Raw genomic sequence first — 24,796 nt, 5'->3', positions numbered from 1 at the left:
AAACTGCATATTAAAATAAGGCTTTTAATTTTTTTTTCTCTACCAATTTTGCCGCTCCCCAAGGATCCGCGGCCGTCATCACCGCCTCCTAGCTACGCCACTGAGGTCTTAATAGGCTTATATGTCACAGCTTATGTACTTTGGTATTGGTATACTACTAGACTACTACTGTCATCGTTAGCTATACTTTCCTGTAGCTTTAAAAAAAGCTGGACGGCTATGAAAAAGTAACATTATAGGACAAGAGACATTATTGCAATAGAGGCATCAAGGTAAAGAAGTGTACTGGGACGACAAGTGAATATACCTACATTTTAGTCGTCGTTAACTGATCTATTTATTTGTTTGAAACTTCCTAGAAAATTTACTTAGTCAACGGGATCGTGACGTTATTTAAACACTTATATAGGCCGATAAAAAAACAACAACAACATAAAACCATTCAAACTTTTTGAAGGGTGGCGCGATTTTTATTGATAGTTAATTAAAGAAAGATGCGGGTAGCCCAGGGGTCGGCAACCTTTTGAGACGGAAGAGCCAAAAGTTACAATGTACAAAATCTCCCAGTTTTTAAAGAGCCACTAACATTTTTTTGTCAATATTATGGTATTGATTTTGATTAGGTAAATGATTTTAAAATAAATGTGTTTAAGTATGAAATAATATTTATTCATATAAAACTTTATGCATGTTTCGCACAAAACATATTTAAGTATTTTTGCTAGCTCTGCTAGGATAATAAAATCAAATTATATAACTATAGCAGTGACTATCCCTACACAATTTAGAAGCTAATAACTAAAAAACTATGTCAATCAAATCAGATTAATGCACAGTGACACAAACAAAAGCCTTCTGAATAAAATAACAATTACTATTGAAAAAAAAAAACGTGCACTTCTGTAGTGGAAAGCATGGAACCACTGCGACGGGGCTGGCCACAGCATAGTTGTGGAGCTGGTAAGCAGCTGCCTGTATACTAAAAAATACGCTCTACTCCACCTATTCTTAGTGCTTTTATCTTGTTTAATGTTGTTTTTACAGTATAATATGTTTATGAGTTATGAACATATAATAATATAATTATTATGGAACTGGAGAGTCGCGTCCTGACATCAAAAGAGCCGCATGCGGCTCGCGAGCGCTGGTTGCCGACCCTTGGGGTAGCCTGTTATTAGGTATTTATTTAGCAAGCGTAAAGTTCAGAGTTTCTTCCAGGCATCTCTTCGGGGGGGCGAAGCCCCCCCCGAAAATTTTTTACCGCCCCCCCGAACGAAATGAAATTTATATAATTTATATAGAAAATATATACTTTTAACAGTGTCCGCCCCCCCCGAAGAAAGTCTACCGCCCCCCCCCCCCCGAAAATTTCAAGTGCCCCCCCGGAGAAAAAAGTCTGGAAGAAACACTGGTAAAGTTTAATGTTTTATTTAGGCTACAATTAGAAATTAAAAATAAGTCGAAACTTCCTTAATTATTATTTTAAAATTTGACCAAGTCAACTTAGCATTAGCCTACCTACATAACTACATTTTTCTAATTTTCATTTCTTATTTAATAATCTATATATATAATTCTCTTCTGGGAGACGCTAGAAAACAAGCTGTAAACGCGCTCCCTACCATCCCCACCCCTACATGGTCTTAGTGAGCTGTGGTTCACGCTATGTTTACCTTCGTGGAGTCGGGTTTAGTGACGGCTATTAGGGGCAGATAATTTAGTTTGAAACGATTTTAAAAGGGGGGGGGGGGGGTTATGGTCCTTAACGAGATACTTATAGTGTTTTAAAGAAATATTTTCAGTGTCAGCGTTGGTACAGTCAAATTCTCAAATTATGAATTACTGAAAAGTAGAAAAAACAACAACTAAATAGCGGCGTATGTTATGCCGCGGACCGGCTCGTATTAATTATTATTAATATTTAACTATTTTATAGGTGGGTTTTTGATCGGCACGGAAATTAACTTAAATTTCTTGGACGTACTGAACCCACGAGTTTCATATTCGCATTGACCGACCGCATTTTTTTTCAACAGTTCCATCGTCCGCACTCACAAAATCCGCCGATCGTGAATCTTGTGAGTCGGGGGTGCTTTGAGTCTTGACTTTCGCCAAACCTATGAGAAAAAACTCACCAAACCAAATGGGTTCGAAAGAACCCAGGTTAATATACACTATAGTCTATAGTACTCTTCTATACACTATTATAGTATAGTTAGTATAGTATATTAGACTAATATGTATTAATATTAGTTATTAGTATATGCCTAAATCTGTAAATTAGTGTAGGTCTATTTGCTATATACTGAACATTCAACAAACATTATTAATAATGAAATGATATGAATCATTTCTTAACATCTCCGTAATCAACATCAGCTGTTGAGCGCTTTAATTTTGTTTGAACACAATTTCTTTGATGAACATCAAAAGAAAGAAACCTATTTTTTGTATGATTTACATTTTATTTGCGTGTACCGGATTTTGACAGCCATTTTTCTGTTTACACTGAATACCATGGATACCATTTTGGATGGGTATAAATACTGCAGAGCACACCGGATCAAGCCAGAATCAGACCCTACTCGACACCTTGCCGTCGGAACTTAGGGACTCTTTGTAAAGATAAAATTATCTTTTAATTTTATTGAAATTCATCCTAAATCCTAAAAATGGTAAATACACGTGTTTGTTTTCATATTTACCATTATTTGATTATATTTTGTAACAGTTTCTATTTGCATGACGATTTATTTTAATTTTTAAATCACGCCTCGTCATCCCGCTGGTATCTCAACCAAACTGCGCCATCACGTCGGCCATGCTTTTTTTGAAAAGAGAAGTGATGCGAAACTTGAAATATAAAATTAAGAGTGGCATTTCCCCTCCTAGGTCTAGAACCCAGAGGCTAAGACTAAGTTAAGCCATCCAGACTCACTAGATGTCTAGTTCTTGTTTTATTCTGACGCCTGGGCTTTTGGTTTTTGGTTAAAACCTAAAAGTTGCCAATAAAAATAAATTAGGAATACGCGGGAGGCAGTACAAGGCATGGGAAGCATACAAGATAAGAAAAGGTCGCATTGAAGTCAAAATTTAGATATTGAGCCTTGCGTCTATAATAAATAATAATAATATGATTAGATTGGCATCATATAAAATATAATATATTCAACCATATTCTGTTATTAATTATAAATCTGTACTGTAGGGCCTACTAACTAAAAGTTAAAGTATTCTAGAGTCTAGAGATCTACCAGACCAGTAAAAGTAAAAAGTAGCTGACTTTGCTATAAAAAAAATCTTCAATATCTAGATCTAGATCTAGTTTATTTAGATTTAGTTAGGGCCCATAATAAATAGATCTAGATCTATATATTTTTTTCCCATTTAGCTCCCTTGATTGATAATTCTGTTGGCTTCATTTTAATATGGACTGTAGGCCTATCTAATCTAGATTCTAGATCTAGATCAATTTTAATATTTTTAAGATCTATTAGTATTAGGGATTAGGCCTATATCTAGCTGTGGACTATTGTTAGTTTATTACCACGATATGATGAAATTTGGGTAGGAAGTAGGCCTACATAAAAATTTGAATGAGTGTTAAATTTAAAAGTGTTAGCTATATCATATGGACATATAGATCTAGGCTATGTTACAGTACATTGAGCACAACAATAATTCCTATTTACTATTTAGGCATATAAATAGGTCCTGAAAAAAATTTCTCTAGGTGCCTATAGGCTATAAGTAGGCCTATAGTTTTAAAAAAAATTTAATCCACAATTTGACATAATATGGTATATCTACATACAATAGCTCCGACATACAATAGCTCCGACATATAAAAGATTTGACATTATATAGTAGTAATAAGGTTCAAATTTATGGTAGTGGAATTTTATTTTCCATTAAGTTGAGGGATAAAGTTTAGCGTAAAGAGTGTAACAAGTTAGTCAACTAAAGGGACTGAACTAGCTTACCAAAGTTAACAGTTCACAAAGTAAAGCTCCATCAACGATCTCCACCTCTGGCCTACACCTTTACCAGTATCTTCAATAAGCTCAAGTCTGCTGATTTTCAAGATAAACACTTTATAAAACAAGTCTATTTATTTGCATTACCCTGTATTATGTTAGTATCATGCATAAATTTGCTTTATTTTAAAAAAACGTACAAAAACAAGGGGGTTGCATTTTGGGTGCTGGAATGGTTTAATGGCATTTCAGTTAATTTCAATGGGAAAAATGTTATGTAACACATTGCATCTCAAGGTACAGAGATTTAACCAAATTGATCTATCCTATAATCTTTTAATGGTCTTTGTCTATGCTTTTGTTGTGTGTTTACTATGCAGTCTTAATACTTGTCTGAGTTGACTCAGTAGTCTTGATCATAGTTCTGGCTTCTTACATGTACACAATACTTACTAAATTTTTTGGTTTAAAAAAAAAAGTTTTTGAAATCTATATTTAATTTCTTATCCTCTTAGCGTGAGTGTATTTCTGTCCATGTTGGTCAAGCTGGAGTACAGATGGGCAATGCCTGTTGGGAGTTGTACTGTCTGGAACATGGCATCCAGCCAGATGGCCAGATGCCATCAGACAAGACCATTGGAGGTGGTGATGACTCATTCAACACCTTCTTCAGTGAGACTGGTGCTGGTAAACATGTGCCAAGAGCTGTCTTTGTTGATCTGGAACCCACTGTCATTGGTGAGCATTTTGATCAATCCATGACTTAATTTTTTTTTTAAAAACTAAAGTTAATCACGGTCTTTAACATATTGCACAACACATTCACTGTAAATTTCAGATGAAGTACGTACTGGCACATACAGACAGCTGTTCCACCCAGAGCAGTTGATCACAGGTAAAGAAGATGCCGCCAACAACTATGCCCGTGGTCACTACACCATTGGTAAAGAAATCATTGACCTTGTTCTTGACCGCATCAGAAAGTTATCAGACCAGTGCACTGGTCTTCAGGGATTCCTCATCTTCCACAGGTAGGATATCCTTTGAATTTGTAGTTCTTATTTTTTATCATAGTTCAATTTGCTGGATGGTAACTACTTTTAGTTAGAACCACTTCGAGTTAGAAAATGTTCTTATGTTACAGTTTTGGAGGAGGCACTGGCTCTGGCTTTGCATCTCTATTGATGGAACGTCTGTCTGTTGACTACGGCAAGAAATCCAAGCTCGAGTTTGCTGTTTACCCAGCTCCTCAGGTATGTTAAATTCATCATTTCAGACATGTTACTTTTCATATGCATGACGTTCAATTCACCCTGTGGCACATTTGATTTGTGTGTCTGTAGTCTATTTAGTTTTTGAATAATTTTGTCAATTTAGTGTATTCAGGGATGTGACTTTTCCGAATTTTATTGGAAATCAGATTTTTCCGTTTCAACCGCAATTTTCCTGCGATGATTTCATTGTCGCCGAATTTCTCAGCCGATTTTTGACGATTTTGTACGAGTTTAAAAATTAGGAGAAAAAACGGAAACGACCTCTATGTATTTAAATCGAGGCTTAAAGTAACTTTCAGTACATGGGCCTAACGGACACTCGAATATGCGCTATGTGTGACTGCTGTTATCAGAGTTTCTTACAGGAATGTCTTCGGTTTGGCTATTAAAATGTTACAAACTAATCTGGTCAATTTCATTTTCCATCACATGAACCTAAAACTTTCAAATGATAATTAATCTAAATCTAGGCTGTTTACTGTTGATGAAGACTAACATTTTTTCCATGCCAATCTTTAAATGAATAATATAAGGCATAATTTAAAATTGAAAACAATTGTACAACTTCACTAGATTAGTACAGTTTAAATTAGCGAAATGTTAAAATAAAATTGTAAATTTCTTTTAAGGTTGTTTATAAGGTAAACTTTAAATTGCAATTAGACAAGACTTTCAATGTTAAGTTAGAGTATAAGAATACATCGTCTTATTTAAAATATTAGCTTCATTAAACATTTAATTAGTACAGTAACGGCGTGAGACTGCTTAAAATGCGATAAAAAAAATAGATAAACGTTGAATTCTTGTCTGAAGAAAATTTCCTAATATTTTTTCCTGGTCTTGTCACATCCCTGTGTATTTCAGACCTACTTTTGAACAATTAGCAGAATTAGCTTTGTATTCAACTAACTACACTTAATATTCATCTTGATGATTCTAGTTTTCAGCTTGCCTCAGTGATTCCATTTTATTGCCTGTATAGTGATACTAATGGCATTTTAATTGTAATATATTTGTTTCTCCAGATCTCCACAGCTGTTGTTGAACCCTACAACTCCATCTTGACGACACACACAACTCTAGAACACTCTGACTGTGCCTTCATGGTCGACAATGAAGCTATTTACGACATATGCCGTCGTAACCTTGATATTGAAAGACCATCTTACACCAACTTGAACCGTTTGATTGGACAGATTGTCTCATCCATCACTGCCTCTCTAAGGTAATTACTTTTTCACCAAATCAATCTTTAGCTGAATGTATACATTAAACAAAAAATTCACCTAGAATATGAAAATATGCACTCTTTTACTAAAAAATGTAACAGTACAGGGGGAAAGTTTTTACTTTTGATACTGCCAGTTGAAAAGGTTTTTTTTCAATTTCTAAGTTTATTATGTTTGAGTTAAAATAGTATCTATATATATAATTCTCTTCTGGGAGACGTTAGAAAACAAGCTGCAAGCGCCTCCTTGCAGTACCCTCTTTCTCTCTATCACTATTACTACCACCCCCACCCCACCCCCACACGGTCTGGTGAGCTGTAGTCAAACTAAATGTTTACAAATCGTAGAGCTGGGTTTAGTGACGGCTATTAGGGGCAGATAATTTAGTTTGAAACGATTTTAAACTTACAGGAGGTAACCAAGAGGAGGCTACTTTCACGGGGGAGGGGGGGGGGTGTAGGGTCGGGGTTAGGGGAAAGGGGGGGTTAGTGTTTTAAAGCAAATATTTTCAGTGGCAGCATTGGTACTGTCGAATTCACAAATTATGAATTACTGAAAAATAGAAAATAAAACAACTAAATAGCGGCGTATGATACGCCGCGGGTCGGCTCGTACAATAATAATTCAGCATATCCTGGTATTCTGGATTATTTTTGTATAATTTCTAGGTTTGTATTTTTAAAAAAAAATCTTAAGCATTCTAGGAATCAATTTAGGCTATGATTTTATGGGTCTTTAAGTGTACTAGCCCTGTGTACTGGACATCACATAGACATCTCAGATCACTGCAACATTTTCTTTTCTTTATTAGGTTGTCAATAGGTAGATCTAGATCTATATAAAATAAGTCTTGTTTAATATTTTTCTCATATCAATAAATGGTAATTAATAATATTAACTTGGTAAGTAATCCAGAAAGAGCTCGAAATTTGCTAATGCTATAGATTTGGTTTCTTGCATCAGTTAAGAAAATGACAATTTTAAATGCTGTATGGGCCAATTACAAACATAAGTGTTAGCGTTGTTTCTGAAATAAGTTAATAGTAAAAAACATTTCTGAATATCTGCTACACAACTTATGAGCTTTCATATTTCTTTTGTCATCAATTATCTCAAGGGGATAGGGATGACATAAGAGAAAATAGTTTTTAGAATTGTGTTGTGGCTGTTAATAAACTGCTGTTAAAATACACTTGGCCAAAGCTGTAAGATGTAACTGACATTTTTTATTAGTGATTGTGCACACCATATAAGACATTGAGGTTAGAAAAATATGTACTATTTAACAGTAAGCTACCACACAACTTATTTAACTCAGTATAAGAAGTACTAAATGTTAAATACCTGGGTATGCTGTAAGAGCAGGCATACAAGTTGACACTTCTACAACTTTTTATAGTTCAGACCTAAAAAAGTTTTGGTTTTAGGATTTGTAAAATTTGGGGATTGATTTTCTTTATTCACTTTAATGCCTTCACTACTTGGGTAGTTGTATAACCTTTAGATGAATCATTGTAAGATCAAGGCTTACAAAGACAAAATTTCATTGTTCTGAAAAGTAAAGGATTTGAGAATTTTTAAAAATAGGAGTTACCTCTCTTGAGTTGTTTTTTATTTTGTAGCTCATTGGTTTAAATTCAAAGTGTAATTGATTTAGAATAATTTTTATTTTTAAGGTTTGATGGTGCCTTGAATGTAGATTTGACAGAGTTCCAGACCAACTTGGTGCCATACCCACGTATCCACTTCCCACTGGCAACCTATGCTCCAGTCATCTCTGCTGAGAAGGTAACTGTTCCTGAAATATTTTTGCTTTTTTTTTCGATTATGAAATTAATATATCATCCACTTAGCTAATGTTAACTTATATTAGGATTTTTAAGATTTGAATAAATTCTATTACATTCTTTGCATTAACTCTTTTTAGGCTTATCATGAACAACTCTCAGTAGCTGAGATCACAAATGCCTGTTTTGAGCCAGCCAACCAACTGGTCAAGTGTGACCCACGTCATGGCAAGTACATGGCCTGCTGTATGTTGTACAGAGGTGATGTTGTCCCCAAGGATGTCAATGCAGCCATTGCAACTATCAAGACAAAGAGAACCATCCAGTTTGTTGACTGGTGTCCAACTGGTTTCAAGGTATTTGATTGTAGTTTCAATCTTAGTTTATTGACCTGAACACATTTTCAAAAAAATAAACTGAACATATTCAACTTAATTTATCCTAATCCATTCTACTTTGGTAGTAGTTCTAGATTAAGTTATTTTCCAGATTACTTTGTTGTTCATCAATTTGTTCCTATTTGACAAAGAATGTCATGGGTTCTAACTATATGTTATATATTATATTTATATCTTACTTATTTAAAAGATGGAAGCAATGTTCCATTCATGATTTCCACAAATCTTAAAATTAATGAGTCCAATTTTATATTATTTCAAAGCTTAGCACACAAAAAATTCTTACTGGGATTACTATGGAAAATAAATAGTTTTGTTACTTCGTTTAGCTATGGGTACGAGGGTAAGACAGCAGGAGTTTCTTTTGCTAACATGTTAATCGCTCTTTCAAGGTTGGCATCAACTACCAGCCACCAACTGTTGTACCTGGAGGTGACTTGGCCAAGGTCCAACGTGCTGTCTGCATGTTGAGCAACACCACAGCCATTGCTGAGGCCTGGGCCAGACTTGACCACAAGTTTGACCTTATGTATGCCAAGCGTGCTTTCGTCCACTGGTAAGCAAACTTGATTTAGATGTATAATTCTTTATGGTAGATTGTATATAATTTGTGGTATGATGTTAAAACAATTTATTTTTTTAAGAATTTTCACATTTGTTTTAAAATAAACGTGTTCATTCCCAGGTATGTGGGTGAGGGCATGGAGGAAGGTGAGTTCTCTGAAGCTCGTGAAGATCTTGCTGCCTTGGAGAAAGATTACGAGGAAGTTGGTGTTGACTCAGTCCAGGGTGATGGTGAAGAGGAGGGAGAGGAATATTAGATCCCCCTCACACCATAAATATTTCTACAATAATGTTTACAGAAAATAGTAAAAAGATCACTGAAATTTAAGATAACTTATTTTGCCCTTAAAGGAATCTCAACTGTTGTAAACTCAGCATTCCAATTGTTAGTTTTTGTACAAATTTCTGGCATAAGTGATTGCATTTACTAAAGTTTGATCTTTGATGTAAAAATTGTTTTGTACAAAGAGCTAGCAATGAGTGCTGGGGTTTCATTGTATAAAAATTCTGTACAAAATCCTGGCAACAAATGTATAAATTTTATTAAATTTTCTATTTGAAGAATTTGTCTATGAAAGTGACATTAAAAACTTGTTTTTGAATGACATTGCATAGTTATTGTAGATCACTTTTCTATGTGTAAACTTCAAAGATATTTTTAAATACAGATTTTATCGCTTAGAATTTTTTATTTAAATGGAGCAATTAACATTCAAACTTCATCATGGAATGAAGCAATAGTCCTGTCTTGTTTATGTTGTATTTCACTTCAATTTGAACCAAAACAATACAGACACCTAAAGAAAAATAATGCATAGCCAAACTTCAGCTTTTCTACGAACATTCATCTTCTGTTGACATTTTCGTGTAGTGTAACTTGTCTAAGGAAAATGGCCTACTAGTACTAGTAGTATGAACTAGTAAGTTTAAAAACAAAAATTCAGAGTATATCTAGACCAAAGAATATTTTTCAAGATAAAAAGTATGCTGAAGTCTCACACCCCCACACATAATAGCAGGTCAAAGAAGTATTATATTTCAATAGTTAAAAATCTAAACTGTAGATTTATTTCATAGATAACTAAAACCTTAAAAGTTACTAAATTCCTCCACTACAGTAAATCTGACATCGATGGTTGAAAGATTGTTGTACTTCAAAGGTCGTCTAATCAAAATACTCGTGTAGCTTAAATTTGACCCCATCAACATACGAGGTGACGTTGTGACAGTTCACACGAACGCCAACACCCGTAGGCCGATGGGGTCATCAGGGCCTATACACCCATCCACAAAGCGCCTAAAATTAGGCGTTGGCGTGGTCGCTGGGGGTGCACAGATCCCTTCTGACCAGGCCAAGCTACGCCCCTGTTACGGGGTCAGCTTGGCCCATGATTTGGGGGGCTTCAAAAAGCCCCCCAAAAACGAAGTAAGCGTTATTGTCTCTTGACAGGTTCCAGAAGTGAAGATGCTATTGTTAACATCCTCGCTGCCTATGACAGGCCACTGTGTTACGTCCACTATCTTGGTGCGCCAAACAGATTCACATGGACAGCCAATTAGATATCAAGTTATATTTAGATAATTACTCAGCGTGGTTAACTCGCCTAGTCTACATTAGATAACTCGCATTGGCCGTTACTTGGTCTAATAAGTTGGGGTTGACCATGAACGAATACATTATAAATTAGATAAAAATATACAGTACGTAATCTTGAGTAAGATTGTGAAAATGATATTAGAGTCATCCATATACGACGTCACCCTCTTAGCTGGAGGGTTTAGTGGAAGGGGGGGGGGGGGTGTAAAAATGTGACAGTAGTGAATTTTAGATGCTACTTTACATTTCAAAAAGACTTGGCTAATTCAACTAATTTCGAAAAAAAATGGATCAGTTTTAACCTATAGCCTTGATGCTCACCGAAATAAGTGAATATTTGTATAAAGAAATAGCTCTTTAATTCAGGGGAAGGGTCTGACTTATCTGACGGCAGGGACGGGGAAAAGGTAAAATTCGTTAAGAAAGCCTGAAGTCTACTTGAAAGGTATTAGAAAGATGTCAACTACTTATGGGACCAATATGTTAATGTTTCCCCGTTGACTCTATCTGTCTCTACCTACCTTCAGCATCCCTTTAATTATTTCACTCACTTCATCCAAATCATACCACATACAATGGTAAAGACACTTAGTAACTTGCCACGATTCTATCTCTGGAAATATCTTGCTGTATTACGGGGTCGACCAAATTTGACGTCAAGCTTTTGTACTTAAGGTTTAAATTATTTGAATGATAATAGCAACTAAATTAAGGGAGTGATGAGGTAAACAAGTAATGGTGAGAAAAAGCAAAATAAACTCACATAGAATATTTATGTGGGTGGGGAGGGGGGGGATTTGGATCTTAAAGACGATTTTTTTTTAGGTTGGATGGCGGAAATTAGCTTTATGTGAATACGTTTCTATCGTAATTAATTTACACTTGCGTGTAGTTCTAGATCTATAGTCTATAATATACCCTATTTCGGGGGGGGGGGGGGGGTGGTGGAAACTGTTAAAAGTAGTATATATTTTCTATATACATTCCATTTCGTTGGGGGGGGGGGGGGAGTAGACTTTCTTGCCCGGAAAAAACTCTGAAGGGGGGGGGGGGGGGTTGGTGTGTGGAGAATATGGGATTTTTTGGTCCTTCATTTTCTTTCATTATTTCTTTATAATGAAGAAAGTATTTTTATTTTGCCTCGAAATTAGCGTGTTTACAGACATCCTTTTAATCAACACAAAGTCATTCTAGATTGTATACTCCGAAGATTGGTACATTTTGTTGCTAACTTCAAGTACCGGTTAGAACGTGACGTATGCGTCAGCGAAACGAAAACGACCAATACTGCCCCACTATCTTAACCCTTCACACGGTAAACTGTGTGTCACTTGTAGCACGGCATTGCTGTCACTTGTGTACACAACACATCAGTGTGTTACCCCTGGCCACGGACCATGCCGCACGCTACAAGACGTGCTTGGCGTAGGAATATGGTAATAATGAACAGCGTGGCAAGCAGTTTGTTGTCATGTAGATCCCGATATGTAGAACAACCAATCGCCTAGGTCAACCTTATTTCTATAGCGTCGTGTCATGTGCGACTTGGAATTCACGCACAGTCTTGTTTGGATTGATTGGCAATCGATTAACGATAAATGTTCCTGTGCATTCCACAGCTAAAGCTAAGCCACTTTATAATAAAGGGTTGAAACAATGAATCTGAAAAACGCAACTGGCTTTTATGAAGGAATAAGAAGTCTCAAAATGTCCAGAAAATATTGTTACTAAAATACTAATGTAATAAGCCTACAAATCAACTGTTAAATATACAGAGTAGGCCTAAATTGGATTTTTATTAGAAAAACATTTCGATTTGGTGGACTAGGGGTAGGGCTACTGCTTGGCCTCAATAGCTCGTTGTCAAGCACTGTTAATTAGCAGCGGTTCGATCAATTATGGCAGCGGTTCTATGCACGAACCTGTTTGGGGTTAAGATAGTCTTGGGGCAACTTAAAGAATAAAAATAGATTTCCGAAATCAAAACCGTTTCATTCTTTTTTAGCTAATAATTATACAATATTACACAATAAATGTAGCTTTATTGCAGCGACTCCCCCCAAACATACATTATCACGAAACGCCGTAACCCCTTTGAATTACGTCACAGCGTTTCATCACCGCCTAAAATAACATTTTCATTCACCGAAAAATGTTCAGTTAGAAAAGAAGGAATAAAATGTTAATGCGACCTTACATATATATCGGCCCACCCCCTCCCTTCCATAGCACATAGCAGAGGCGTAGCGAAGCTTCCCGGCGCCCGGGGACAAACTTTCGATTTGCATCCCCTCGAACTTTTCATTTGCACCCCCCCCTCAAACTTTCAATTTGGCACCCCCCTAAGATCGGCGCCCGGGGACATATGTCCCCCCCCCTCGCTACGCCTCTGGCACATAGCCACCAACATCGACATACAATGTGTGTGGCATTATTTAACAACCCCTAAGTACTTAAAACAAATACTAAGTTGGTTGCTTGAGTGCATGTAAGATTGGTGTGTGCGTGTGTCTATGTTTGTGTGAGTGTGTGTGTGTGTGGGGGGGGGGGGGGGGCAGCTGTCTCAAAAGTAAAACTCTCTAGGGGTAAATAACAAAAAAAAAGTTTAATTGCTGTTGAGCTATGGCCAGTTAAGGTAAAAGTTGTTAGTGGCTCATTAGGGATACCAATCATCAAGTTTACATTTATTATACACATTTACATAAGGCCCAATAGTCAATAGCCATTTGGGACCAGACAATGGAAAAGTACCCATTCTAATAGTAGGACTATTACTCTGATCATAATGATGCAAGTCACAAAAATAAATACATAATTTAAAAAACAATGTTCATTCTAGATTATAAATAGTTAACTACACTTAATATATTAATCTATTGTTCATAGTTCTACGTTGTCTACTAAATAAAACTATATTTTAAAGTTGCTATTAATCAGCCTTAATGAAATGACGAGATCTAGAGGTCGTTGGTCTATGCCTACAAAATTGGTGCCAAACTTGCAGCCAAGCTGTGTCATGTTCACTATTTACGTAGATTTGTCATTATATTCCCCGCCTGGTAGTTAACCGCCTGAATAGACTAGGGTTACCGATACACAAAACAAGAAGCGGCCATTCCTGTTTACAGTTAGCTCCATGGCAACAGCGCTTAGCTTCGTGCTGTATAAATACGGGTGGCTAGGTTTGGTTGTCATCACCAAGCCCCTTGTCGACGCATTACAGTCGTGTTCTAGGGACGTTGATACAAACCGTTTAACACCATTTATATTTTTTGATACTTCAAGACTAATAAACCAAAATGGTAAGTATTCATTTTAATCACAAGTAGTTTGCCAATTTATTATTTCAGTTATTTAATATTTACAGTATTACTTTTAATAAACAATACCACTCTTCATGTATCCTAAATAGAATGAATTAATTTTAAAACGTAACTTTGCATTTATCTGTAGACTATTGAGATTGTGCTGCAACTAGTACTGTGTAAATTTTGACTTGTATATTACATTTAACCCTAACATTAATAGTGATTTCATTCTTTAAAAAGTGTTTCAAGGTTAGAGTTTTTGTGTTGGTACTCGATTCTAGAATACTCCATTTTGATTTTTTTGCATAGGCAATAAAAAATAACCCTCTGTTTGTTTGTATCAGTATATACTTCTAGATTTTAGCTAAGATAAGATACATTAAAGACGTAATACATTAGTGATTCAAATATTTTAAATAAAATATCAATTTGATCAGCTTTAAGTTTATTTACAATATTGTGAAATAGAGATAAATATTTAATGGAGTAATATAACACAGACACCGCAACATTGCCCTCGGTTACGGAACGTGTTTGAACGTGACATGCGTACTGTGCACAAAAAGTGTTGTCTAAACTTGTCAACAAAAATAATCCATTCAAATGTTAATTTAGTGTAATAGGGTTTAGCTACATCTTAAAGAAAGCTACATGACATAATACTTTATTGGACTATGTCTTTAAGTAATAAGTCCCTATCAGGTCTGCACTATCTCGGTATCTGTGAGTAGAACTACTCGACATAAGTTAACTGACTTAACTCATAGACTCATAGATCTAAGTCATGAGTACTCAAGTACAGTTTAGTACAGAGCTGAAGATCAGTTATGTGAAAAGTGAAAAGACGTATGATTTTACAGTTTTGATTAGACGATGTCAATAGGACACTCTGACTACACTTAATTTTGTTACTGAATTAAATTTAAACTTTATCATTTATATCTTCTCTTAGCGTGAGTGTATTTCCATCCATGTTGGCCAAGCTGGAGTCCAGATTGGTAACGCCTGCTGGGAGTTGTACTGTCTGGAACATGGTATCCAGCCAGATGGTCAGATGCCATCAGACAAGACCATTGGAGGTGGTGATGACTCATTCAACACCTTCTTCAGTGAGACTGGTGCTGGCAAACATGTGCCAAGAGCTGTCTTTGTTGATCTGGAGCCCACTGTCATTGGTAAATTGTCTTGTTATAGCTCACAAAATGTACATCAAATTAAAATAAGATGAAAAATTAATTTTTCTTGAATAGGCTTTCTTGATTTTTATTAATTTAAAGATCATTTGATTTCAACTATTGATTGTTTAAATCATAGATGAGGTCCGAACTGGCACCTACAGACAGCTGTTCCACCCAGAGCAGTTGATCACTGGTAAGGAAGATGCCGCCAACAATTATGCCCGTGGTCACTACACCATTGGTAAGGAGATTGTCGACCTTGTCCTTGACCGCATCAGAAAATTGGCCGATCAGTGCACTGGTCTTCAGGGATTCCTCATCTTCCACAGGTGATACATTGAAACTTTAGTACAAGTACTTTCTCTAGAGCTTTGAGTATATAGTAAATAGTAAAGTTGACAGTGTTTTTCCTATGGTATAATAAAGAATATCCATTTGTTTATAGCTTCGGTGGTGGCACTGGATCTGGATTCACCTCCCTGTTGATGGAACGTCTGTCTGTTGACTATGGCAAGAAATCCAAGCTCGAGTTTGCTGTTTACCCAGCTCCTCAGGTGCGTTAGATATGTCAGTTGATCAAAAACATTCCGTTGATATGTTAGACATTCATAAAATATTTATTTCTGCATAGTTTCAAGAAATATTTTTTGTTTCTCCAGATCTCCACAGCTGTTGTTGAACCCTACAACTCCATCTTGACCACACACACAACTCTAGAACACTCTGACTGTGCCTTCATGGTCGACAATGAGGCCATTTACGACATCTGCCGTCGTAACCTTGACATTGAAAGACCAACCTACACCAACTTGAACCGTCTGATTGGTCAAATTGTCTCCTCCATCACCGCCTCCCTCAGGTTTGTGATCTAATTTATGTTATATTTGTAAAAGTTTGATCCTTTAAAACAAACGAGTATGCCTATATTTTATGATGTACAATCCTCAAGCAATTTGACTTTTTTCCTTAAACAGATTTGATGGTGCCCTGAATGTTGATCTGACTGAGTTCCAGACCAACTTGGTGCCATACCCACGTATCCACTTCCCCCTGGCAACCTATGCTCCAGTCATCTCTGCTGAGAAGGTAAACTGAAAAAAGTTTATTGATTTTCATCTGTTAGATAAAAAAGTTAATTAATCCTGTGTTTAAAAAATTGCTGTGAATTTAAAGTTTGAGTTTTAACAAAAGAAAATGTCTTCAGGCCTACCATGAACAACTCTCAGTAGCTGAGATCACCAACGCTGTGTTTGAGCCAGCCAACCAGATGGTCAAGTGTGACCCACGTCACGGCAAGTACATGGCCTGCTGTATGTTGTACAGAGGTGATGTTGTCCCCAAGGATGTCAATGCAGCCATTGCTACTATCAAGACAAAGAGAACCATCCAGTTTGTTGACTGGTGTCCTACTGGTTTCAAGGTACATTGCTATATCACTTATTTATGTTTTTTTTTCTTAATGTGTGATAGTAGCAGTGTTTACATGTAGAATAAAAACACTTCAAACAACAACTTTTTAAAATTTGATTTTATTATCAAAATTATTAGCTTCAGGAATGATTTTTTATATTAAAATTTTTTTATGTTTAAAGTTCTGAGACTAAATTTTAAACTGTTTTGTTTTAGGTTGGCATCAACTACCAGCCACCAACTGTTGTACCTGGAGGTGACTTGGCCAAGGTCCAACGTGCTGTCTGCATGTTGAGCAACACCACAGCCATTGCTGAGGCCTGGGCTAGACTTGACCACAAGTTTGACCTTATGTATGCCAAGCGTGCTTTCGTCCACTGGTATGTACACTTGATTTTGATGTTTCTAATAATGTATAGTAACTTTTGTAATTCATATTTGTGTATTGGTAAAAAAAATTTACTTGTTTTCAATTTGGCTTTAAAATTAACACTTGTTCGTTCCCAGGTATGTGGGTGAGGGTATGGAGGAAGGTGAGTTCTCTGAAGCCCGTGAGGATCTGGCTGCCTTGGAGAAAGATTATGAAGAAGTTGGTGTTGACTCAGTCCAGGGTGAAGGTGAAGAGGAGGGAGAGGAATATTAAATCCACTCAACTGTTGTCCTGAAGTAGACTGCTGAAAATGGTTAGATCTCACTTTAACACCAGAATGAAAAAAATGTTATAGAATTTAAAAAGTCTTGGTTTAAAAACTCGCCATGCCTCAGTCTCATCAAAATTGGGACACAGTCCACCAGAGGCTTTTATTTATTGGGTGAGAAACTCAATCAATTTTCCCAAAGTTAAAATTTGCTATCAAAAAGTTTTAAGTTCTTGTTTAAAAAGTGTAACTGGAAAATATTTTTGTTTTGGAACTGTAAACTTTTACTAACAAAATTGAATTGTTTATTTATTAAACAGTATTATAATTCAATTGTTAAGTTATTTTAATGGAGGTTTTAGAAAAGGTTTTGTAAAAAAATTTATCAATGAAAAGGGAAAATTAAAAATCTATTTTTGTATACTGAGTTATTGAGTGTTTAAGAAAAAAAGTGGTGTCCTAATGTGTAAGCTCAAGTGTTGATGTGATGTGTGTTGCGTGATGTGATGTGTGTTACATGATGTGTTGTGTAGCTGCTTGATTTTTATTTCTTCAACTTTATTTCAACTGTTGTAAAAAACAGACATCAAAATGGTGAAACATTTTAAAATGAAATAATGAGTGGCTGTATGTGTAAACATGTGTAAATGTAGCGCATTTAATGTAGGACTTAAGTCATGATGACTTGATAGGAGTAACAGTTAAACATTCAATTAACCTGAGGTAGAGAGTCTATTGGACACCTGTCTACTCAATGTATCTGAGATCTATAGTCTATTGGACACATCTAAGTCTACTCAATGTATCTGAGATCTAGAATCTATTTGACACACCTAAGTCTACTCAATGTATCTGAGATCTAGAATCTATTTGACACACCTAAGTCTACTCAATGTATCTGAGATCTAGAATCTATTTGACACACCTAAGTCTACTCAATGTATCTGAGATCTAGAATCTATTTGACACACCTAAGTCTACTCAATGTATCTGAGATCTAGTCTATTGGACACCTGTCTACTCAATGTATCTGAGATCTAGAGTCTAATTAGCTGTGACGGTTATAAGAAAAATGGCGCATATGACAAAGTTGCTTGTCATTGCCCACTTGACTCTCAACTTGACCTCAGATTTACACTTCCTCCATCCAACTGACCTACAAACTTTTTATCACTGTACGTGTTATTGAACAACCCACTGAAAAAAGTTACGGAAGTGGAATTTTTTGTTTTTACTTATTGGAGGAAATTCTGTGTAATCATACTGGTTTGATGAGCACAAACATTTCAAATTGTAACCTAGTGTTGCTGCATCATCTGTTCCTATATTGACGTACCAGAGGCGAGTGCAAAACCTGTACACTGGTTAAGAGGCGTAGCGAGGGGGGGGGGGGTTACATATGTCCCCGAGCGCCAACCTTAGGGGGCGCCAAAATGGGTTGGAAAAACAAATCAAAATCTCATTTTAGCTGCAGTTTTGCATTATAAATATAAAAAAATACATGGGGGGGGGGGGGGTGCAAATTGAAAGTTTGAGGGGGAGGGGGTGCAAATTGAAAGGTTGTTCTCGAGGTGGGCGCCGGGAAGGGTCGTTACGCCTCTGCACTGGTTAATAAAGTGTAAAGAAATCACCAATATAATCACAGCTTAAGTATTTAAATTTTTTTTATCAGTAAGTTTCTTAGATTTCAGTCTACTCAAGAATAAAGGTCTAGTCCAGGTGTCAGCTGATTTTGAAATCAATAAAAAATTATAGCTGTAAGAAAATAGACGGAACTAAAGAGTGGCGCATTATGAGCTTCAGGGTGAAGTGGTCATAAGGGTCATATTGTGGTCATATCTTGTTGTGGTCATACTTATTGTAGCAAAAATTGTACTCTTAAGACAACACTGTGATTTGATCTGAGTTCTCCATACTTGTCTAGGGTTTATTTATAGTTAGATCGTGGCTCAGTGAGCTGTTCGATTAATTGATTATATGATTAGGTGATTAGTGTGACGACACAGAAGGAGGAAGCAAGCATTCGGACTGAAAGAGTAAAATTAAACATTGCATTTGTTCACAGCACCTAGATCTAACTGAGACAAAGATACAGAAGCTACAGAAGGTACAGAAGAACAGCTTTTGAGAAGACACAACTGAGTGTGGCTTGACACGATTTGCGCGCGCGCACACACACACATGCACGCACACACACACACACACACACACACACACATAATCCCACCTGAGCATCGAACTGGAATTGTAACCAGACAGAGGCATCACCCACTTGTACCCACATGTACCTACCTGTACTTAACTCATTTATACCCACCTGTATTCACGTGTACCCACCTGTACCCAACCCTACCCGTTGTATCCACCTGTACCCAACCCTACCTACCTGTACCCAACTGTACCCACCTGTACCCAACCCTACCCACTTGTACCCAACCCTACCCACCTGTACCCAACCCTACCCACCTGAACCCACCTGTACCCAACCCTACCCACCTGTACCCAACCCTACCCACCTGTACCCAACCAAACCCACCTGTATCCACTTGTACCCACCTGTACCCACTTGTACCCAACCCTACCCACCTGTACCCAACCAAACCCACCTGTACTCACTTGTACCCACTTGTACCCACCTGTACCCAACCCTACTCACCTGTACCCACTTGTACCCACCTGTACCCAACCCTACCCACCTGTACCGAACCCTACCCACCTGTACCCAACCCTACCCACATGTACCCACTTGTACCCACTTGTACCCAACCCTACCCACCTGTACCCACTTGTACCCACCTGTACCCAACCCTACCCACTTGTACCCACCTGTACCCAGCTGTACCCACTTGTACCCACCTGTACCCACTTGTACCCAACCCTACCCACTCGTACCCACCTGTACCCACTTGTACCCACTTGTACCGAACCCTACCCACCTGTACCCAAACCTACCCACCTGTACCCAACCCTACCCACCTGTAACCACCTGTACTCAACTTTACTCACCTTTAATCTCTTCTACCCACCTGTAGTAGCTTGTACCCACCTGTACCCATATGTCCCCACCTTTACTCACATATACCCACATGCACCCAGCTGTACTTGTTCTGAATTGTGATCCCACATGGGATTTAGTTTTGTATTGGTTGGTGAAATATTGCTATAATCTAGTACGTTTGGATTGAAATTATATTTTCTATTTTGTCACGGGGGGGGGGGGGGGGGGTGGAGGTGGACGTCTTCTGGAGGCGGCGGGAGATGCTTGAAAACTGCTACCTACGGACATTAATCTTGTACAGCGTGATCAGATGGTTACGTGATCCAAATGTCTGCGTGATCACGTGGTTATGTGATTGAATTTCGCGTGATCATCTATCTACGTGATCGAAAATCTCCGTGATGAACTGTCTACGTGGCTGCCAGTTGACCTACAGTTAAAAAAAATTCAGCGATTATTCGAGGAGCATTTACTGAACCTCAAAATCAACTGGCTTGACAATATCGATCAGGTTAGATTATATTATCGATTAGGCCAGGCGTATTGATTTGTATAAGAATAATACAGGGAACGGCAAGAAAATAGGCTTGAAACTCAACGTCTGATTGTTTTTTTTGAACAGTTAAAATTTCGTTATCGATTTTTTTTATCGATTTCGTGGCCAACCTGGTTAACAGTGTGGAATTAAAGTTAGAATCTAATAAAATATTCACAGCACGTTTTAATCAATAGATCGATTATAAGGCAGTTCGATCCAGCTACCCGAATGGTTGCGTGTTGCTGAGGCCATGTTTGTTTTGTTGGGGATATAGCTGTACTTATGTCATGCACATCGATAGTTAGTTAGACCACTGTTAGTATTACTAGTAGTATTACTATTAGTATTACTGTTAGTATTACTATTAGTATTACTATTAGTATTACTATTAGTATTACTATTAGTATTACTATTAGTACTACTATTAGTATTACTATTAGTATTCACAGTATTACTATGAGTATTATGTTCAAGGAATTATGGGAGGACCCGACTTAAGGATCAAGTAATCAATTACATTGTAATCAATTACATTGTAATCGAGTACACTGTAATCAAGTACATTGTAATCAAGTACATTGTAATCGAGTACATTACCAGACCCCTCCCCCCTCCCCCACACACAGACCCACAAATTAGCAGAGGTGCCATTTTAATCTAGACGCCGCGGTTTGATAGTACACGTCACCACAAGCACGCGGTAGCCTGGCAACCAAAACAACAGAGGTTCTAGGGTTTTGGTGCATAGCTCAGCTCATGGTTGTTTGTCTTATGTCCGACCTTCACCTTTGTAATTATGTAATGATCTGGTCAAAGTGAACGGGTCAAGTGTAGGTACTTGCTTTTAAGCCACGCTAATATAGCCGTGTAACTAAATATCCCGTAAACGATACTTTAAACGAAATAGGAGCCGTCCACCCAAAACGAAATAGAATTTATATAGAAATATATACTTTTACCAGCGTCCCCACTCCGGAAATTTTTTTTGCATCCCCCACCCCGAAAATATCTTGCCCCGCCCCCCCCCCCCCCGGAGAAAAAAGTCTGAAAGAAACACTGGCGTTCATAAATGATGTCACATGTTTTATAAGAAGTTTGGCCTACATTGTTTTATCGTTTATGTGCGTGTGGTTTTATAAATTAGGGTGCGTTTGGGAGGGTGATAGTTTGAATGATATAAAGCGTTAAGAGATGTACCATCTGGGTTAAATAATTTAGTTATGACCACAACACAAGAGCTGGCCGCCATATTGTGAGATCCACTGTTGTAGCTAGACGAGCCAGCAATTTGTACTTGAACTTGCAAATCGGCAGTCGCAGTTTTGTTATGTGGCGATGTACTAAATTTTAATACACAGCACAACATTAACCCTTTGTTAACCATTATCTTATTACGATTATATTGTAAGTATAATGAAAAGGACAAATGTAATACAGGCCTATGCATATTTAAAGTAAGTAATGACTTACTGAAAATATAATACAAATTATAAAAAAAAGTGTTAAGTAGCCTTATATATAACTAATATAATAAATTCGCATTTAATTAGAATTTGTTTCGTTTTATTTAACGCTACGTTGTTTATTTGACTTTATATTTTTGTATAATGTGTTCAGTGCACAGGAATGTTAGAATAAAATGGCGGCCATGATTTGTTTACGTGAAGCTCCATGGCTACACTGTTTTGGACATGACGTACAAACGGTGGGGAGGGGGGGGGGGAGTGGGGGAGGGGGGGGGAGTGGGGGAGGGGGTCATGGCATGAAAAGACAGTTCTAGACAGGGGGGTCTAGAGGGTCCAAATGAAGAGGTACAGCTAGGCAACTAGCAGGTAAACATAGGCTAAACGTTTACCTCAGTCCGTTAGGTCAAATAGGACAGCATGGATTGGGAGAGGTTTGGAGTGTGTTTGGGGTGTGGGGTACAGGCAGATGTGTGTGTGTTTGTGAGGGGGGGGGGAGTTGGGGTCAAGATAAAGGATAGAAGCAGATGAGTGTGTGTATGTGTAGGGCTAGTGATATATACAATTGTGTGTGTGTGTATGTGTAGGGCTAGTGATATATACAATTGTGTGTGTGTGTGTGTGTGTGCTTGGACGTGAGTGGTTTTGTGAATGACGTCATTATTGTAATGTTCGCCGTATTTGTTTATTGAGTTATAATGTTGTAGGTAGGCCTGTACATCAAGAAATGGTCATGTTACTACTGTTCGTGTCACTGGTATATCAGGCTGTGTTAGGCCTCTATGTTAGATCGCCACTGCCATTTAAGCTTTAAACAAACTACGGTTATCATATTATGGCAGGAACGACAACCGCTTTGGATGAAAACATAATTATATTTATCTTAGTATAATTATATTCATCTAAGGAGCAGGTGCGTATTTTATTTTCCATGCTCACAGAAACTATATTTATACAAATGTGGAGCTTAGGATTATCACAGCTTCAAAGTCACGATGGTGGCTAATAAGGGGTGAAACTATTCCAGATGGCATCGATATATAATGGTGATACAATCAATAGAGGGAGATAATCAGTAGAGTGGTGATACAATCAATAGAGGGGAGATAATCAGTAGAGAGGTGATACAATCAATAGAGGGGAGATAATCAGTAGAGTGGTGATACAATTAATAGAGGGGGGGGGGGGGACAATTAGTAGAGTGGTGATACAATCAATAGAGGGGGGACAATCAGTAGAGTGGTGATAAAATTAATAGAGGGGGGACAATTAGTAGAGTGGTGATACAATCAATAGAGGGAGATAATCAGTAGAGTGGTGATACAATCAATAGAGGGAGATAGTCAGTAGAGAGGTGATACAATGAACAGAGGGGAGAGATAATCAGTAGAGTGGTGATACAATCAATAGAGGGGGGACAATCAGTAGAGTGGTGATAAAATTAATAGAGGGGGGACAATTAGTAGAGTGGTGATACAATCAATAGAGGGAGATAATCAGTAGAGTGGTGATACAATCAATAGAGGGAGATAATCAGAGCCATCAATATAGTCCCGCGACACAAGTAGAGTTGTCGGGTCTTGTCCAGATAAGCCCCGCTACAAATGCTAAAAGTGTAAGCGTGAAAAGTTAAGCCCCGCCACTTTTTGCCAGCTCTCGCAACCTTGGGGATTAAGGTTGGGGTTAGGGTTAATCGTACAGAAATACTAACCATTTCATTATAATTATTAATTAATGACTTCCCAATTTTAACTTCTTCAATAAAATCTTGAAGTATAAGTTTCATTGTGTATGTGTGAGTAGCGGGGGAGGGGGGGGTCTTTCTTATTTTGCGGTTGGGGGGTGGGGGTTTGGCGGGGCTTATCTGGAAAAGATCCGATATGTGAGTCGCCTGCAGCTTGATGAGTTAATCATTAGAAAAGTGAGACATCAGTAGAGGTTTCATATATCATTAAACTGGTGATACATCAATAAAGTGGTGAGACAATCATTAGAGAGGTGAGCCGTCAGTAGAGGTTTCATATATCATTAAACTGGTGATACATCAATAAAGTGGTGAGACAATCATTAGAGAGGTGAGACATCAGTAGAGGTTTCATATATCATTAAACTGGTGATACATCAATAAAGTGGTGAGACAATCATTAGAGAGGTGAGACATCAGTAGAGGTTTCATATATCATTAAACTGGTGATACATCAATAAAGTGGTGAGACAATCATTAGAGAGGTGAGACATCAGTAGAGGTTTCATATATCATTAAACTGGTGATACATCAAATAAAGTGGTGAGACAATCATTAGAGATGTGAGACATCAGTAGAGGTTTCATATATCATTAAACTGGTGATACATCAATAAAGGGGTGAGACATTAGAGTAGTGAAACATGAGTGGAGAGGTGAGGTATTCGGTGAATTTTGAGATATCAGTGAACAT

The 24,796-nt window shown here is 37.4% G+C and overlaps 2 protein-coding genes across 2 annotated transcripts; both read left to right on the top strand.

Moving 5' to 3' along the window:
• The first annotated feature begins 2,523 nt into the window (after positions 1–2,523).
• LOC131929888 (tubulin alpha-1A chain) lies at positions 2,524–9,836 on the top strand. The gene is made up of 9 exons (XM_059286266.1): positions 2,524–2,675; positions 4,493–4,715; positions 4,816–5,008; positions 5,122–5,230; positions 6,277–6,476; positions 8,157–8,268; positions 8,408–8,623; positions 9,058–9,221; positions 9,351–9,836. Exons 1-9 carry the CDS (start codon positions 2,673–2,675, stop codon positions 9,484–9,486), a joined length of 1,356 nt encoding a protein of 451 aa, XP_059142249.1. The 5' UTR covers positions 2,524–2,672; the 3' UTR covers positions 9,487–9,836.
• Positions 9,837–13,970: 4,134 nt separating this feature from the next.
• On the top strand, positions 13,971–17,781 carry LOC131929887 (tubulin alpha-1A chain). Its single transcript, XM_059286265.1, has 9 exons — positions 13,971–14,128; positions 15,087–15,309; positions 15,449–15,641; positions 15,758–15,866; positions 15,972–16,171; positions 16,287–16,398; positions 16,517–16,732; positions 16,939–17,102; positions 17,230–17,781. The coding sequence occupies exons 1-9, from the start codon at positions 14,126–14,128 to the stop codon at positions 17,363–17,365; spliced, it is 1,356 nt and encodes a 451-aa protein (XP_059142248.1). The 5' UTR covers positions 13,971–14,125; the 3' UTR covers positions 17,366–17,781.
• The last annotated feature ends 7,015 nt before the right edge of the window (positions 17,782–24,796 follow it).

This window comes from Physella acuta, unplaced genomic scaffold (assembly GCF_028476545.2).
Source record: "Physella acuta isolate Inbredline_101_S28 unplaced genomic scaffold, ASM2847654v3 ptg001688l, whole genome shotgun sequence".
NCBI lineage: Eukaryota > Metazoa > Mollusca > Gastropoda > Physidae > Physella > Physella acuta.
Note: the sequence above shows the minus strand (reverse complement) of the source record. Positions and strands in the feature narration are given on the sequence as shown.

What these genes read in the sequence shown, in the direction of transcription:
- LOC131929888 (XM_059286266.1), top strand. An exon ending in GGATTCCTCATCTTCCACAG is followed by an intron (nt 5,009 to 5,121) that starts GTAGGATATCCT and finishes CTTATGTTACAG; the next exon opens with TTTTGGAGGAGGCACTGGCT. An exon ending in CAGTCATCTCTGCTGAGAAG is followed by an intron (nt 8,269 to 8,407) that starts GTAACTGTTCCT and finishes AACTCTTTTTAG; the next exon opens with GCTTATCATGAACAACTCTC.
- LOC131929887 (XM_059286265.1), top strand. An exon ending in TCCATCACCGCCTCCCTCAG is followed by an intron (nt 16,172 to 16,286) that starts GTTTGTGATCTA and finishes TTCCTTAAACAG; the next exon opens with ATTTGATGGTGCCCTGAATG. An exon ending in GGTGTCCTACTGGTTTCAAG is followed by an intron (nt 16,733 to 16,938) that starts GTACATTGCTAT and finishes GTTTTGTTTTAG; the next exon opens with GTTGGCATCAACTACCAGCC.